Source organism: Rattus norvegicus, chromosome 9 (assembly GCF_021556685.1).
Source record: "Rattus norvegicus strain SHRSP/BbbUtx chromosome 9, alternate assembly SHRSP_T2T, whole genome shotgun sequence".
NCBI lineage: Eukaryota > Metazoa > Chordata > Mammalia > Rodentia > Muridae > Rattus > Rattus norvegicus.
The window spans coordinates 124,306,184-124,323,796 of NC_141542.1; the positions used below are offsets into that span (position 1 = coordinate 124,306,184).

The 17,613-nt window shown below is 45.4% G+C and overlaps 1 protein-coding gene across 51 annotated transcripts in view; it reads left to right on the plus strand.

Moving 5' to 3' along the window:
- The window catches only part of Epb41l3 (erythrocyte membrane protein band 4.1-like 3), a 204,447-nt gene that overhangs the window by 171,102 nt on the left and 15,732 nt on the right, over positions 1-17,613 (plus strand). For 13 of the 51 annotated variants that reach the window (XM_087564439.1, XM_087564458.1, XM_087564464.1 and 10 more), the window contains exons 10-13: positions 1,031-1,128; positions 3,387-3,562; positions 6,646-6,866; positions 14,647-14,700. In XM_087564439.1, the coding sequence (XP_087420565.1) occupies positions 1,031-1,128; positions 3,387-3,562; positions 6,646-6,866; positions 14,647-14,700 (549 nt within the window). Of the gene's footprint in view, positions 1-1,030; positions 1,129-3,386; positions 3,563-6,645; positions 6,867-9,372; positions 9,919-14,646; positions 14,701-17,245; positions 17,282-17,613 lie in introns of all 51 variants that reach the window. The other 38 variants (XM_087564438.1, XM_087564457.1, XM_087564461.1 and 35 more) reach the window with 7 other exon arrangements.

The following is a 17,613-nucleotide window of genomic DNA, read 5'->3' on the forward strand; positions in this document are numbered from 1 at the left end:
TAGATGTTAGATGCACTGCTAAAGGCGGTGGTGCTTAGTCCACAGCCACAGTACTTACTGGGACCTTCAGACAACAGCAGTTTTTCCAACTACCACTTTACAGGGATGACTGAATCCAATGCAAAACTGGGGAAGGCCACTTCTGATGTATTTCCTGATTCCCCCATTTACCTGAGCAGACAAGCAAAAGAGGTCAGGGGTAATCACATCTCCCATGATTCCCTCACCTTGATACTTTGCCTCATAAGTAACTTTTGCTGTCAGTACCAACGCTGCGGTTGTTCTGTGCTCGGTGGAATGAGCTTTTATGTTTAAGGTCATTGCCCTCTGCTGGCCTGATGGATTATGACTCCTGCAGACGCCAAAAGCAGGTGGTGGTGCATCTGTAATAATATCAAAACATGATACAGAAGAGTAGATATTTATCTTCAAAAGCATAAAAATGGCTGACAGAGTATCCTATGAAGATTCTCAACAAGATGGGAAATATAAAAATTTGCTCTGCTCGTCTGTGATGTTCAATAGAGAGATGTGTTAGCAGTCAGTCCTGTAACCACAGCAGACCACGTGGGAGACCTCAGCAATATCATGTAAATAGCAAGGCATCAGCTATGGAGAAAGGATATATATATTTCCATCAGGTACTGGAAGATGTTATTTCTATGTCTGCAGTGAACAACTGCTACATTTCTGTTAGTTTAGTTCAAGCTCGAGGTGAGATCAGGATGAACTGGTCTCTGGAGGGGATCCATGCATCTCCTTGATTTGAGTTCAGACTTTTGCAAGACTCGTGATCGTATAGGCACCCCATGCCTAACACAGTTATCTACACTTCACGCATTTTTAAGGTGAAAGATAACAGGTAAAAATGAATGGATTCCTTAGAGTCAAGTCTGTGCATAATCACCAAATCTGTGAGTAACAGAAAGAGTTAGGATGGACTCTATGTCTGTATGTTATTTGCAGAGTTTTTATTTATAATAGCAAAGGTCATTTTAATCTCTCCTGGTTTTCTCTCTTTAATTTCTAGTTTGAACAATTCGAAAGCACCATTGGCTTCAAGTTGCCGAACCATAGGGCTGCCAAGCGCCTCTGGAAAGTATGTGTGGAACATCATACATTTTTCAGGTAGGAAGCAAATGTTTGTTTCTTCCTAACAAAATTTTGAACTGTTGGAGATACTTTTACTTGGGGAAAACAAAAAGTTTATAGAGGAAAGGGTCATGGACCCTTCCTTCCATTTTAAAAATATACATGGATGAGTGTCTCTGTCTCTCCCCCCCCCCTCTGTATATGTGTGTGTGCAAGTGTATGCTTGCATGTGCACACACGTGTGTGTGTGCGTGTGTGTATCTGTATGCCTATATGAGTGCATATGTGTGCATGTGTGTATGCCTGTGTGTGCATGTGTGTGTATGTGTGTGTGTGCCTGTGTGTGTGTATGTGTATGTGTGTGTATGCCTGTGTTTGTGTGCGTGTGCGTGTATGTAGGTTTCTCTCTTTCTCTCTCTATGCTCGAGTGTGTGTGTATGTGCGTGTGTGTGCCTGTGTGTGTGCATGTGTGTATGTTTATGTATGTGTGCCTGTGTTTATGTGTGTGTGCCTGTGTTTCTGTGTGTGTGTGTGTGTGTGTGTGTGTGTGTCGGTTTCTCTCTCTCTTTCTCTCTCTATGCACGTGTGTGTGTATGTGTGTGTGTACATGTGCGTGTGTGTGCCTATATGTGTGCATGTGTGTATGTTTATGTATATGTGTGCCTGTGTTTCTGTGTGTGTGTGTGTGTGTGTGTGTGTAGGTTATACATGTCACTTTACACATGGAGGCCAGAGGATAACCTTGGATATATCCCTCCTCCCTTCCCACCGTCTTTAAGACAGAGTCCATTCTTTACTGCTGCTACGTGCTATTCATACAGCTAGCTGAGCTCTCCTGGCTCAACTCCTGGCTCCCTATAGATATGCTGGTATTACAGGATCTGCCTTGCCAGATTTAAGTGGGCTCTGGGGAATCCAAACTCAGGTTCTCATGCTTACGAGGCAAGTACATCACGTATTGAGACAGCACACTATGTAATCCAAGCTGTCCTGAGGCTCCCAATCCAACTCCCTCAACCTCTGGAGAGCTGGGGTCGCAGGCCTGTGCTTCTATTCCCAGCTCACACACTGAGAGCTGGTGTGAAATTCTAAAGGAACATCTGACAAACGTGAAGGTTTTCCGTAATTTATCTTGACTTACCTGCTCTTGTCCTTTTTTTATGTTGTGTGTCTTCAACATTATATTTCATAATTGTCAGTTATACTGTCTGGTCCTCTATGTGTGTGTGTTTATATGTATGTGTGAATGTCTGTGTGTTTGTGTATATGTATGCATGTATGTATTTGTGTATATGTATGAGTGTATGTCTATATGTCTGTGTGTATCTCTGTATTTATATATGTATGTATGTGTGTATATGTCTGTGTGTATGTATGTACATATATGTGTATATGTATTTGTATGTATGTATATATGATGTATGTATATGTGTGTATGTATGTGTGTATCTCTGTGTATATGTATGTATATATGTATTTATGTGTATATGTATTATGAATTGTGTATGTATGTTATATGTGTGTATATATGTATGTGTGTATGTCTATGTGTATATGTGTATATGTATGTGTGTATATGTATGTGTGTATATATGCATGTATGTGTGTATGTGTATATGTCTGTATGTCTCTGTATATGTGTGTATATGTCATATGTCTCTGTGTATATGTGTGTATATATGATATGTATGTGTATGTATATATATGTGTGTATGTCTGTGTGTATGCCTGTATGTATGTATTTATGTATGCTTGTGTGTATATGTCTGTGTGTATATGTATGTACATATGTGTATATATGTATTGTGTATGTATGTGTGTATGTGTATGTGTGTGTATATGTGTGTATATATGTATGTATATGTATATATGTGTGTGTGTGTGTATGTGCTTGTGTGTGTAGGTGTGTGTGTTGACCTCAAACTTCTTACCCTTCTGCTTTCACCTTCTAACTGCAAGAGTTTCAGGCATGTACCACCTCGCCTGACTTACTATATCTTTTATCTTTTTATAAAAAAATTTGTAGTGCTAGGGATAGAACCCAGGGCCTTGGCATAGTAGGCAGACGTTCTACCATCAAGCTATATCCTCAGAACATTCCTTCCTATTTTGCCCAACCCCACATGCACCCCCAGTTAATGTGTGCTGTATGTGTTGATAGTGTTTCCTGTCAACTCAGATTCACTTAGCTGCAAGTTGTGCATTAAACTTTTAGCACAGAAAGCACAGTGCTGGGCTTCAAACACCATCTAAAGGTGAGCTCCCATTTCTGGTGTTTTCTTGAATACCCTTAGACTACTGCTACCAGAAGCACCTCCAAAGAAATTCCTGACCTTGGGCTCCAAGTTCCGCTACAGTGGCAGAACCCAGGCGCAGACGAGAAGAGCCAGTGCATTGATAGACCGCCCGGCGCCTTACTTCGAACGCTCGTCCAGCAAACGATACACCATGTCTCGCAGCTTGGATGGAGGTAGGCACTGCTGACTGGTCTCAGTAGCTCTTGATAGCCGCACAGCAGGGTGTGTGAAACCACTGTGGGTTTTGGCTAAACAGACATCTCCTAACACTGCAAGATGTCACTATGTGAGTCTGAACGGCTGAAGGGCGGGTTTTTGAACCATCTCATCTCCACAGTATGTCTTGGTCGGTGGGTTTTATTGGGAGCTCATGTAGGAGTAGGGTACCTCAGATAAGAACCTGGGGAAGATGTCTTCACTGTCGGGACAGGGATTAGCCTCCCGGAATCCATTCTCTTCCAGGCAGATCTTCAGGGATTAACTGGAGGAAAACTATACATTAAATACATCTCTGTTTCTAAAAAAAAAAAATTAGGGAGACTAAAAACCATGATCATACCTGGGAGAAAGCATTGCTGTAGTCGATGACCCTGTCTGCTGTCTAGTCAGACAAGTCCAGCCAACGATGACCCTTGGTCAGGAAGAGCTTCATCCTGAGTTTTCAGTAGGGGGTAGTTTTGTCTATGGCATGCGGTATTATCCCTCACAACAGAGGGCTCTGCTCTTTGCCCCAGAGTACGCTAGCAATAGTAACACTTAGGACCTGGGTGTGGGCGGATCTAATTCAGCACCTGGCCATGGCCTGGCTGGCCCTTGGAAGACTCCTTCTGTCCTCTGAATGGATAAAGAATTAGACATTTCTGAAAAGTATACACAGTGTTCATAAGTAAACCTAAATTAAAATGGGAAAAGTTAGGTTGCTTGGGCCCTCTTTCCTCGTCTGTGTGTTTCTGCTGTTCCTTGTTGGGTCGTAACAACCCCCATTCCACTTACCTTATCCCAAAGTAGCAGTGGGTGAGGGGTTCCCTAGAACCCCTGATTAAGAAGCAGCCATGCTTTTATTGTGAGTGCTGTGTTGTATATATTGCTATTAGTACAGAAACAAGGCTTATACGTAGGAAAATACAACTGGAGCCAGGGCTATGTGGTCCTAGGTTTTAGTCAAGCAAAAAAGACATTAGAACAGCTTCACCCTTCCCCGGGGTTGTTATGAAGAGGAAAGATATGTGGAAAGCAGTCTTCGTGTTAATAGAACTGTCGCCATAATTATGTTGGTAGTTATTCTTAGAGGCTCCTGTGAGCTGGCCACAGCATGATTACCATCGGTCTCCACGTGTAAAGGTTCTCGCTCTGCAGTCAGCCTAGTGTAGATCGAAACTGTGGGTTGAAAATATGAGAGACTCCAGGGTGGATAGGGGTTTCCTTTACCAAGCAGGCCCAGGACCCTAGGTTCAGCTCCATCTCCAGCACCAGAAAACATAATAGACAGACTTACAGACAGCCAACAGATAACTACAACCTCCAGTATTCCTGCCCCTTAGAAGATTATATCCATACGGAATACACAGGCTGTGTTCCCTTCATCATCCCTAAACATTGCGTTGTGCTAACTACTCACGTCTTATTTATATTGTGCTAGGCATTAAAACCAGTAGAGAGTGGCCTAAACACTAGAGACAAATTGTGTGTATAAAAGACGTGTCATTCTCCATAAGGGACTTGAGCCTCTATTCAGAGACGTCCCAGCAACAACCCACAATAGATGTCAAGAGAGGATACTGCCGTTAGATACCTTTCTGTGTTTCTAGACCCAGGTCCGCTTGCAGGATTGTATTAGGACGTGAAAATCTCCACGTTGGCGCCAGAACTTTTTTCCTGCCCTTTAGAGACTCTTTGCTAACCGTTTGTATGTCCTCTGTGTCGGTATTCAAGGGACTTGCATAGACTCGAGCCTTCCTTTCCCCTGGATACCAAGGGAAAGGTGCTGTTGTTGTCTTGTTTCTTTCCTCTTGGTCTTTGTGTGAAAATGACTGTTGAGAAAACAGAAGACACTTGTGAACTCAGTGGACTAATACCATGCTATCTCTTCCTTTCTGCCCAAAAGTGACGTTAGTATGTGCTGTCCCCTTCTGACGTTTCGAGTCTGTCCCCTGCTGTGGAGCGGGTGCCATTCCTGCATGTGGGAGCATTAAACTGCTTTCTGACAAGGCAGCAGCCTGTATATAACAGCACAAATGGCCACTAAGCAGCCATGCCTTGTGTGAGCCTTTCATCAGCATAGAGAGGCAGCGTCTATCTTAGTGAAGGCTTCCCTTTAGAATTCTTCTCTGTTTTTTAGTTGGTGTCTTAAAGTGCCAGAAATGTGAATTCTGGTCCTATTTTTGTCCGTGATCAGCTGTGGAGTATTTGAAAAGCAATGCTTTTAGGTCTCAGTTTGTTTTTTATGACATTCAAGCTCTAAAAGAATGACTGAAAACATTTAAAATCTATCTGAATTAAGCGCTGGCCAGAATGAAGCGTCCTTCACTAAGACAGCAGCTGGGATGAGGGGCTGAGCCTGCATCCCCACGCTCCGCTCCCACGCTCTGCCCTTGCATGGGTTTGGCTTGCTGGCAGTGTTTGTCTTGTTTTCCCCACGTAGTAGCGCTGAGAATGTTCAGGCACATCTTCATGGCGGTGGAAATGAAAACACTCCCTTACATCAGCATTGAGAGGAATGACCTTCCAAATTCTACAGTCTCCGCCAAAATGCTTAAACCTCATTACTGTGCTTCGAGCTTTCGTACCGGAAGTGTGCCGGACTGTTCAACACTGAAAAGATAATAGAGTCAACCCACCGCTCCTTTGATGGCGGGCACTTCCTCGGACATGCTCAAAGCCAAGTGATTGGAGCCTTTGCCGTAAATACTGCTGTGAATTGTTGGGCTTGGTGTGAATCTGGTCCAAGGGTCCAGCCACTGCTCTTGCCGGTGAAAGCAGCCTCCTCTCCCTCAAGTCCTCCCCACCCCACCAGAGAGCAGGAGGGTTTGAGACACGGCATTTAAATCATCTTAAAACACCAGTATTGTGATGTAGAAAGATGCAGTGCTTGGACGAGGGATGAAGGTCCGTGCAGAACTCTCCCTTGCTTTCCTCAAACCAGCCTGATAGTTTATACTGGGGTTTTACTCCTAGGGATGATACCACGTGGTGTTGTTGTTTTGTCTCCTGACGTAACTGTTTGGGATTTTATTTCCCCGGTTGTATTTGCTTTTAGCCTCAGTGAATGAAAACCATGAAATATACATGAAGGATTCTATGTCTGCTGCAGAGGTTGGTACAGGCCAGTACGCCACAACCAAGGTCATCTCTCAGACCAACCTGATCACCACTGTGACCCCGGAGAAAAAGGCTGAGGAGGAGCACGTGGAGGAAGAGGACAGAAGGAAGAAGGCCGAGGAAGCCACGCCCGTCGCAGCCCTCCGGCACGAGGGAAAGGTACAGCTCTCGGCTGCCTTCCAGAGCTGCCCGCAGCTCGTACTAACAGCTCGGTCATTCCGAGATGGTCGGCCAGGAGTGCGTTAGGGTGGAGGGGTACCCAGACTCCAGCACTGGTCATGTTCATGTCAGATTTTATATTATTATTATTATTATTATTATTATTATTATTATTATTATTATTATTATTTCAGCGTTTTTCTCTAAAAGTTGTTTCCTTAAAAACTTTGACGTTTTTGGATAATTTTAGCAGGGGGTGTGTTTTACGAGACTTTCAACAGCCGTTCTGTATGGGTCTCTTTAGAAATGTTCTTGGATGGTATGATACTTTGCCCGGGCTCCCAGTTTATAACCGTCACTAAAGCTATTGAATGTTTCTGGCCTCACTCTCCCCCTACCCCAGTATGCTATGCTAGCTTAGATAGGAAGGAAACACAGCTTCATTTCCGATGACGTGTACCCTGCATGACCATAACCTGTGTGTTTATATCTCATCTCTCAGTCCTCTAACTGTGTCTTAGTGGTGAGGAGCTGGCCTAGCATGCACAGCGCCTTAGTTTAATATCCGAGACCTCAAAAGCCTAAGCAGAAGAGACAAACACTTTCTGTAGTAGATAAAAGTATTTCAGGTCACCCCATGGACCATCCCATTTCTCCCATTAGGAACTGATCCTTTGTTTCCCAAACACGGAAATCAGCACAGAGTCAGAAGTGACGGCTGGCAGGACCTTCGGGTCACTTCTGCTGTCCAAAAGTCAGATCTTATAACTGGGGCGGCGTGGGAAGGGGAGATGACCCACCAGGAGTGTAAACATGGGCTGTTCTTAGGTTGGTTTGTTCCCCGTTCTCTTGAGATAATTGGTGCCTGCAGAGGATTCTCAATGGCTGGGAAGAGACACTTAAATGGCCAACAGAGAGAAAGGATTTTATGTTCTCTTCCAAAGTAGATCTGGGTTTTCTGCTCTTCGTTCTGTTTTCTAAAGACCACCCCGTGATCCTTACATGCAGGGATGCACAGCGCCCGTCTACCTCCCTCTGCGCCATCGCCATCCCCAGGGGAAATGAAGGACATAGAGAACTACGACCCTCATAGCCCTAGGCCCCTGGAAGACAGCCTTTCGACAGCGCCTTCTGGAGGGCTGTAGCTCAATTCCAGTGCTGGCTGTCTTTATCTCCCCACCCCAAAGCTGTCTTCCCAAAATTCCTTTCTTTTCCCTCTTCAAATGGCTCGTTGGGGGATGCTTTAGTATCAGGCATGAGTGTCAGGGAAAAATTTCAGAGGTTGACCTATCCAGATAAACTTTTATCCAGGCCATTGTCTCCCTTCCCGGTGCCTCACATGTGATTTGCTTTGTACATTTTCTTCCCGTGTGCCGATGCATTTATCACATCTCTCTAACTCAGGATTGGATAGCCACCACCAAGCAGAGGCGGAATAATTTTATGTTCTTAAGATGCTTGGTAACACACACACACGCACAGAGGCAGAGTAGCTGAAGAAAGCTATCTCAGGCTCCACATGCCCCAGTCTGGAACGTATCAGCTATACCAGCCCCCGTGCTTTGCCCCAGCCTGTTTAGGGACTCTTTGCTTTGGGCTCTGGCCATTGAGACTGCTGGGAATGGAGTCGATTCTCCAAGCTCATAAAGGCAGGCACTCATGGGGAGCACTTCAGTGGAAATGCCCGCTTTATCACTGTGTGAAGGAGTCAAACCTCAGCTGTAAATATACCCTTTGTCTGCTCAGAGAAATAGGAAGACTACAAAATTTCATCATTCTGTTATTTGTAGACCGTATGTGGCAGAAACCAAACACATAGAAACCACAGTACAGGAAACCGGAAACCTGTTCTCTCTGCTGGTTAACTGCCTTAAACCACTGATGAGAGCTGAGGTCCTCCTTAGCAGCATAGATAAAGAAGCCACAGATGGGTGACTTGGAGGAACCTCGTTTCTCCATGGAGAACCAGAGACCCTGAAGTGCTCACTGCTGACACCCTCATCCCATCGGTAACTGCTTTCAGACAGGAGTGGGGCCAGAAACTTCCTAATTAGAAGGGTATAATTGGCTAACCAAGGAAAAGAAGATGACTAGAAAACGTTTGAACACAGTCAAAATGTGAATTGTGCTTTGTTTCCATTTCTCAATCCAGCCAAGCTACAGGCTGATCTGTTACCTGGAGATCAGAAGAACGTTATTGAAAGTCTTGGCTTTTGTTTATTAGAGTTGTCCAGTCTTCAGGCATGTTTCTGCGGGGGGATTCCTCGCAGCAGATTCTGTTCTGAGGTTTGGTGTCTCAGCCTCTGAATGACAGACGGTCTACTGGGAGAGCCGTAGTCATCCTCAGGGTCGCTGCCAAGCAGCACTGACTACTTTAAAGCTCTTGTTTTACGGATTTTATGCCGATGCCCATGAGAAAGTTGACTAATTGCACTTTTCTTTTTGTCCTTTTTGCATCCACGTTTACTGCTTCCTGTCTGTCTTCCTCCATCCTCTTTCACATCAGTCACCAGGGCATGGCTCTGACTCATGTCCCCTGTCACCTCCATCAGCCCATCTTGACCCTCCCTCTCCCACAGAGCTCCGTAGGAGGTGCAAGGAGAAAGAAAGGGCCTCTCCAGGTTCTGCTGTGCCTAGAGCAGAGCTGTCCTCGGAGTCTGATGCCCAGGGGAAGGCCTACCTAGGGGACCAAGATGTGGCATTTAGTTACAGGCAGCCGGCTGGCAAAGGAACCACACTGTTTTCCTTCTCCTTGCAGCTCCCAGAGTCATTCCCCTCGCTCCTAGATGAAGACGGGTACCTCTCTTTCCCCAACCTGTCTGAAACCAACCTCCTGCCCCAGAGTTGGCAGCATTTCTTGCCCATCCGCTCGCCCTCCCTCCTTCCCTGCTTCCTCTTCATCTTCTTCTTCCTGCTGTCTGCCTCCTTCTCAGTACCATACGCCCTCACTCTCTCCTTCCCTCTGGCTCTGTGCCTCTGCTTCCTGGAGCCCAAGGCGGCCTCCTTGAGCGCCTCCCTAGACAATGACCCGAGTGACAGTTCAGAGGAAGAGGTGTGTACCTCAGCATAGAACACATTTCCCTGCGTGTTCTGTGCTTCAGTCCGAACCAGTTTTAGCTGGCTGCTGCCATAGCGGTCCTACTTTCAGAGCCTCATTTATTGTGTGTGCCACGACGTTGAGGGTTTCTGTGTTGGGGAGTCCAAGCCAGGCCCCAGGGTTAGGCACAACACCATGTGGGATGTGGCAGCCTGTAGCCGACTAGCCATTCTGCTACCCACTGAGTTCTACGTGGGCTAAGGACTCAGCTGGAATTCGATTTCACATAACTCACTCAAGGCAGAGAGGTCACGTCTTAGTTACCAAGCAATTGTACTGGGCGTTAAATATCACCTTCTAAGAAGCATCCCCAGATTGTCCACGTTTCTCCTCCTGCCACCATCCAAGGTGCTTCCACAGTCAAGTGAGATAAAAGTTCTTGCTGTTGAGGCAGAAGGAAATGCCTACAACAGTTTGTAGCACCCACTTGACATCACTCATCTTGGAAGGCCATCAATAGGACCAGAAAGAACCACATGAACAACCACAGATGCAGTGCTGTGGTTTCCGCAGAAACTCGGGGCAAGATGTAGCCGATGTTTCTTTCCTCTCCTATGCTGGCCGTACCTTTGTATGTACCTGACAGCAGCATAAGACCCAAAATGTGTACATTTTGTAGTGAGGTACGGCCAGAAAATCGTCTTGATATCTCTGGCCCTTGGCTAGGTATTCTTATACAGGGAGAAAAACCTGAACTTTGAGCCTGTCCATCTCGTCCCTCCTCCCAGCCCCTAGGTAAGTCAGTGTAACTAGCACCTTTCCCTCTTGATTACTCCCCCTCCCCTGGCTCCACGGCCCTGTGAATAGCACAGCGGTTTTCTTTTCAAAGGACTTCAGTCAAAGCAGAGGGAAAAGAATAGACTCTGGCCCCCGCCAAACCCCCAGAGGCACTGGCTTTTGTGTCTCCTGTACCACTCCCTAGGAGCCCCAAGCTTACCCAGACCCACAAGGCAAGCATTTTATATGACAGGAGACATGCTAGGCACTCCTTGCATGAGAAGAAAATCACAAAGTCAAGGCAATGTGAGAGAGACAGACACACACACACACACACACACACACACACACACACAGAGAGAGAGAGAGAGAGAGAGAGAGAGAGAGAGAGAGAGAGAGAGAGAGAAGAAGAAGAAGAAGAAGAAGAAGAAGAAGAAGAAGAAGAAGAAAGAGAGAAGAGAATTATGTGGTTCCGTAATCTGACCTGCCCCTGCCCGTTAGCCCATGGAGCTGCCAGAGGTGTTAGTACCTGTATTTTTAGTAGCAGTGTGACTGTTTCTGAGCAGCAAAGGGGAAAATACAAACCATCTCACCAGTGTTTTAAAGGGGAGTCTAGGCTGCTGACGAGTCCCTTTCCATATTCTGGGTACGTGTGCATAAATAGATAACCATGTTTCTGCTGCATAAATAGATAACCATGTTTCTGCTGCAGACTTTGGACACTTCCAGCCTTAGGCTTTCGATGTGACGTTTTCACAGTGGCAGCGTTATCAAACATTGTCTATAGAGCGTGCTGCCATTGGAAATAGAATATTATGTACAAAGACCATTGATGGGTCTCTCACATGGAAATTTAGGGTTTCTATTTTTCCTCTTAGCGGAGGAAAAAGTCCTCATGCTCACATGATAAGATGATTCCTGCTCTACGCTTTTTCTAAATTCTGAATTGCCGTTTGAACGTTCCCAGCGCTAACCACACAGATCTTGTGCCTAATCCAGGGTTTACATCTTGTTGGAGTCGGTGCATGAGAACCAGTGTTGACTTGGGCATGTCTGCATTACATCAGCAAAGCAAATCACAGCAGCCCTGTTTTAAGCTAGTGGACGAAGAGTAGGGGCTTCCCAGGCCCTCCGTCCTCGGTACTGCAAACTCTGAGGCTGAGTCAGCGCTGACCAGAGCAGCCTTCCATGTGTCTCCAGCCTCCTGAGAGAGAGCTCTGGCCACCAGGCTCTGGGTTTGGCCATCTGTTCAGTGTTGACTCTCAATCCCCGGTGTTGAGAGTCACCAACATCTGGGTCACTACATTTCTTAAAATGGCATTTGTTTACATGGCTTATTTTAATTCTGTAGGCCTCACCTGCTCTGGCAGCCAAACTGGATGGCCTCTTAAAACACAGTTCATCTCTGCCTCGCTCTTTTGCAAAACCACTAAAGACAGTGGTCCTTTTAACACATCCCTCCTGCCACAGGGAGTCAGTCAGTTACTGCCTTTCTCCAAAGCAAAGCCCAGCATATGAACACTCAATCACTTCAGATAATGGAGCGGTAACTGGCCCAGCCGTATTCCTCTTAGCTTTCAGAATGGTCAGGTGAGAGGCAGAAAATCAAGTCGCCTTCCAGGAGACGCTTAGATGAGTTTAGTTTGCTGTGGCGTCGGGTACGATGGTCTCTGAGTCTCTGAGTAGTTCTTTCTAGTGCCAAGAAGAGGGAGATCTGTTCAACTATGCAAGGAAAAAAATGATTCGCCAACTGATTTATAACTCTAAATTGTGTAGACATAGTATCGTATAAGTAATTCATGACATTCTGCCCTACAGCTTTGTGTCCTCACAGGTACATAGTATATATTATTAATAATATACAGTATACATAACGGCTGCTGTCAAAACCGCCTTATTCGAACTATTATTTTTGTTGATAGAGTGGACTATAAAGTAGGAATTTCAGGGTCTACAGATGAGTTTTTAAACACAGGATCCCATCCTATCCAACCCCCCTATCATAGAACTTTGGGTCCTTATGCCTCGTTACGGGTGTACGCCCTGCACCCAGGTTGTGAGGGTTTAGATATGGCCAGCAACATCCGATAACTAGGAAAACCAGAATAATAACAACTAACAGTATATTGTATTTTAGTTTCTCATTCGCGACTTTCAATTCTGTGTGGTGGAAATTCCATAAAGCACTTGGCCTCCCTGGTGCAATGTAGCTACAGCTGTTACTGTCTCCATTTTCACCAAAAAAAAAAAAAAACAAAAAAAAACCCAGGAGTTAAATTATGAAACATGACCAGTGTATCCCAGGCTTGAAAAGCAAGGATTTGAGTATATTTAATCCGTCAACTCCTCACTCTTGCCTGTGACTGAATGCTCATCAGGTTGGAGAGTTCATGAAGTAAATTTTAAAATTGTATGAAAACCCGTTAAGGTAGGAAGAGGATTTCCTCCATAACATCAGTTGTGTCCGACACAGCTAATTACGATTCCAGGCATGGCTGGTTCCTGTTTTCTTGAAAACCTAAACTGTCTTCCAGTTAGTCTGTGTTCTGTACTATCCCGAACCATCCTTCCCTGGCTGTCAGTTGTGGAGGCTCTGGGATCACCACAGCCATGCCTTAGTCCTGAAGGAGAATTAATAGACACCCCTGGCCTCCCTGCCACACTTTTTAAGCTGAAGTGATTAGGCCATGAAAAATCTGTTGAAACCTTGTCCTCCATTCTCAGGCACACCTGCCAAGTGCGCAGTTCAATTCCTTTGTTTTAGGAATATATAAAACCGGAGTTTGAGGTAGAGCCAGGACACCGTCCTGCCAGAGATAGGTCAAGAGAGGCAAAGCAGTCCTGGCCACCATGTCTAACACCCCTTTTAGGTAAGAGTTGTATTTAGAGCACAACTCTCCAGCCTCTGATTCAGATACTTAGTTTCAAACTATCAGCCGCAAGGCTTTGACCGAGAGAAACTTACTAACAGGTTGAAATTTGTGGATGAAAAAAAGTATCGGTTTGTATCTGACGGCTCATCTTCCTAAGAGGATGTAGTGTCTGTTTCAAACCGTGAGCCCCTTTAAACACATGGAAACACATAGACCTCAAAAGTGAGCCAGAACCGGCTCTCGCAGTCCCCCAGAATCCTCTGCTCTGCCCAATGCTGTGCTTTGTTTTACGTGTCTCTAAAAATATCTCTCTCTCTCTCTCTCTCTCTCTCTCTCTCTCTCTCTCTCTCTCTCTCTCTCTCTCTCTCTCATTAGTACTGCTATCATTTGCATCATTTGAATGGTACTTTTGCAATGAGACGTTTAAATGCATACCCAACCCTACCTCTTTATATTGGAGAATGGGGCAAAGCGACCAGAGCTGCTACCCACTAGCGATGCTGTTTGAAAATTAAGTTATGCTTTCTATATAAAATACATGCCCGTGAATCACCAGCGTATGCTCCAATCACTAATTGGTAATGCAGACAGCCTGGTGGTCATATAGTGGGTGCAAATGATCCAATAGAATAAATGAGGGGCTGAAAGTCCAGCGACTGTTTCAGTAGCCATGAGCATAAATCTAAATTCATGTACTTTTAAGATGTGGCATTCCTAGAGTAAGATGTGTGTACGTGAACCTCCATTTGATTGGTGCTCACTGGTTTTTTAGGAGAGCTTGTGTGAGGCATCTGTAGAAATGGGGTTGGGGGAGGCGGAGAACAACTTGAGGTTCTGAACTGTAAAAGCAGACAGGTCAGGGCGGCCCACTGTGTGTGTGCCTCGGGTCTTGACCTCGGAGGGGCTCTGCTGAAGACCCCAAGCTCTGCCTCCTCTTTGCTTCGCTCATCCCCTTACCCCCGTGGGAAGGTAGGATGCCACAGGTCCCAGAGAAAGAATGTGAATGGCCCTACCAGTGCGTGCTCTCTAACCAGACCGGTTTGTTTTCTATCCCTGCTTCCTCCTTGGATCTGATTTCTTCTGTGATCCACAGACTGACAGTGAGCGGACAGACACTGCGGCTGATGGAGAGACCAGTGCCACAGAGGTGAGGACAGAGTCAGGGCGAGAGCTGACGGTTCCTAGCACAGATACACTGAGGGCGACCAGAAGCGCAAGATTTCTGCTTTAGCTTTCGGACTGGAAGGAAATGCTGGCCTTGGGCAGAAACCGAATAAGTTTTGTTTCGTTTTTAGTTTCTTGGTTTGTTTGTTCTTGCCTAAGCCAGTGGTTTTCAGACTCTGACATCTGTCCGAGTGGTCTGAAATGGTCCTCGCTTCCTGCTTCTGGTTCTAACGGGCTGAGGCAAGGGCAATTTATAGTTCTAACCGGTTCCCAAATGTCTGGTCTTGGGATTGCATTTTGAGAAACTGTTATCTAACTAACGGTATCTTAAAGACAAAATGGGAACATGCTGGGAGGAAGGAGAGGCAGACAGTGATACTCCTGGCTCAGATAGGAGGCTGTTTGTGTATACTAGCAGCCATGATGAATGAGGAGGAAGGTCCATGGATAATTGAATTAGCTGATTGGCTGCATACAGATACATTTGTAAATCCCCAGGGGCCACCTAACACTTAGTAAAGTAACACTTAACACATTTTGAGCCCTTGGCTACCACACAAGTCACTCTTAGGAAATGAATTCCTTAAAGAAAGGAGACCAGCAGCTTTACTACTTGCAAAAATTGCATTCAGACAGAATCCTATTATTTCTCCTGTATGTGACTTGTTGTTGTTAAAAATCTGCCCCTTTAGGAACAGTGAAAATACTATAAAATTGGGATTGGAGAGATGGCTTAGCAATTGGGAGTGCATCCAAGCATCACATCAGGCTGCTCTGGGGTCATCTAATGCTTGTGGCCTCTACAGTTACCTAAATTCATGTATATACCCTCTCACACATATTCATATGGCTAAAACATCCAAATATTTCAAATAACAGTAAAAACATTCTATAGGAATGAAATCAAGGTGGACTCGCTTCTCACAATGCGGGATGAACCTGTTTTACTTGGTGACAAAGTATACTTTAAGCAATGTGATCTTTTCTTACGCAATTCAATAATAATCACACTTTCTGGTTGGATTTTTGAGGAGAAAAATGCTATGTTATCTCCATAGATCAGTTAACTGAAAATGCCTTCAGAGAGACTTTATTTTCTGGTGGGCACTCTATAGGGTTTCTTCCTTTAGAAATGCCACAGCTTATAGATCATATTCTAGAGTGAAAGGATATAGCGTAGAATCCCTTTGCAGACTCTCTTCAGTTGCCATAACTAAGTGAACTGTGAGAGACGGTTGTAAATATCCACAGGCAATTCCCTGCGGTTGTAAGCAACCACAGACTAGTACATTAGGGAGATGCCTTCCAAACCTGATCTGTGCTAGAAGCGAATGGCAATTCACCAACGATGCCTATAGCGATAAAAAAATCTCTATAGCAATTTTTAAGTTTGTTGCACAGCATTAAAGCAAGTGGCTGTGTCTATGTAGCCCTGTATACTTGGGAACCTAGAGATGAAATAAAGAGCTGGGACCCAACACATAAGAACCAGCACACCACCTGTCCAGGGTTGCTGTCCTGTTGCCATTGTGAACACATCCCCTTCCCTTCGTGTCACTGGGCATTGCTATATATACTATGGAGCTGTGCAGAGAAGGCCCCATGGTCCCATTGGCTGATAAGACATTGAAGACCAGTTAAGACGTATGTGGCTATACATACCCGTAATCCCAACACTTGGAAAATGGAAACAAAGTATATGGCCAGCCTGGGCTATGTAGCAAGACTCCGTCTCAGCAAAAACAAAATGACATGCTGAGCCCTCAACAGACTGACTGCTTCACCCGTGGCTGCTTGCTTGAGTATGACCTGATTCTCATCTGTCCTGTGACTCTTACGAGGATCCAGAGCCGACTCAGGTCGGAGAGCTGCAGTGGGAAGCAGCTTTTCCGTGCTTGAACATTGGTCCTTCAGTATCAGGCCAAGGGAAAAACTAGGCCCTTAAAACTGGGGAAGGAAGAATAGTGAATTGGCTGTGGGATGTTTTTGATAGGTATATTTTAATTAAGAATAAAATTGCCAGCAAGCAAGACACTAACACACAAAATAAATAATAATTTTAAAAAGCAAAGTTCGTAGGTACGAGGCAGCCAAGATTCCTCACGACTTAGAAATGCAGGACACTGTGTATTAAGCTCTTTCAGCTGCGGTCCTGCGGTCTACAAACAAAGTTGAAATAGCTGACATGTGATCCCTGTAAGATTCTACATGTAATGAACTGACTCCCCAACTTCCAGACTCCAAAGTCTTTGCTGATGTTCAGTGAGGACAACCTGCTAAGCCTTCCCTACCCCTTTCCAGAGCACAGGCGTCTCTGCCTCTCAAACCACTGAGCAAGGAACCCCTTGTTCTTAATGAAGCCTCTTCCGTGAGTGTTACCCTTCCTGTCTAAGATAGCATTGCACCTGCATACGAGAGAACTGTGGTGCCCACGGCCAGTGAGCATCGAGTGTAGACCACAGGTCTTCAACCTTAGAGCGAATCCCTTGGTTAAGTCTTTATCTCCCACTCTTTCTCGATGCTGGCAGTCGGACCAGGAGGAAGACGCAGAGCTCAAGGCACAGGTAGAAGATTAAAGATACAGCAAGCCCCCCCCCACGACCAGTGTGTGATAAACCATTGTTTGTCTGCCGTGTCCAGGCATCTTCCGCATGTTCCCTCTCGGTTACCGGCAGCGTGTAGAATGGCGTTTGTCCCCGTGACTACCGTGTGTCCCTTACCTTTCCCTCTCTTCTCCACTTTTTTCAGAATAGTCTGATTAAGCGAATAAAGGGTGAAAATGTGTATGTCAAACATAGTAATCTTATGTTAGAGGTTGGTATTGGTGTATACCGGTGCATGCTTCTGTGTGGTGGTCTCCTCCCATGGCATCCCTGTGGCCTTGAACCGTGATGCA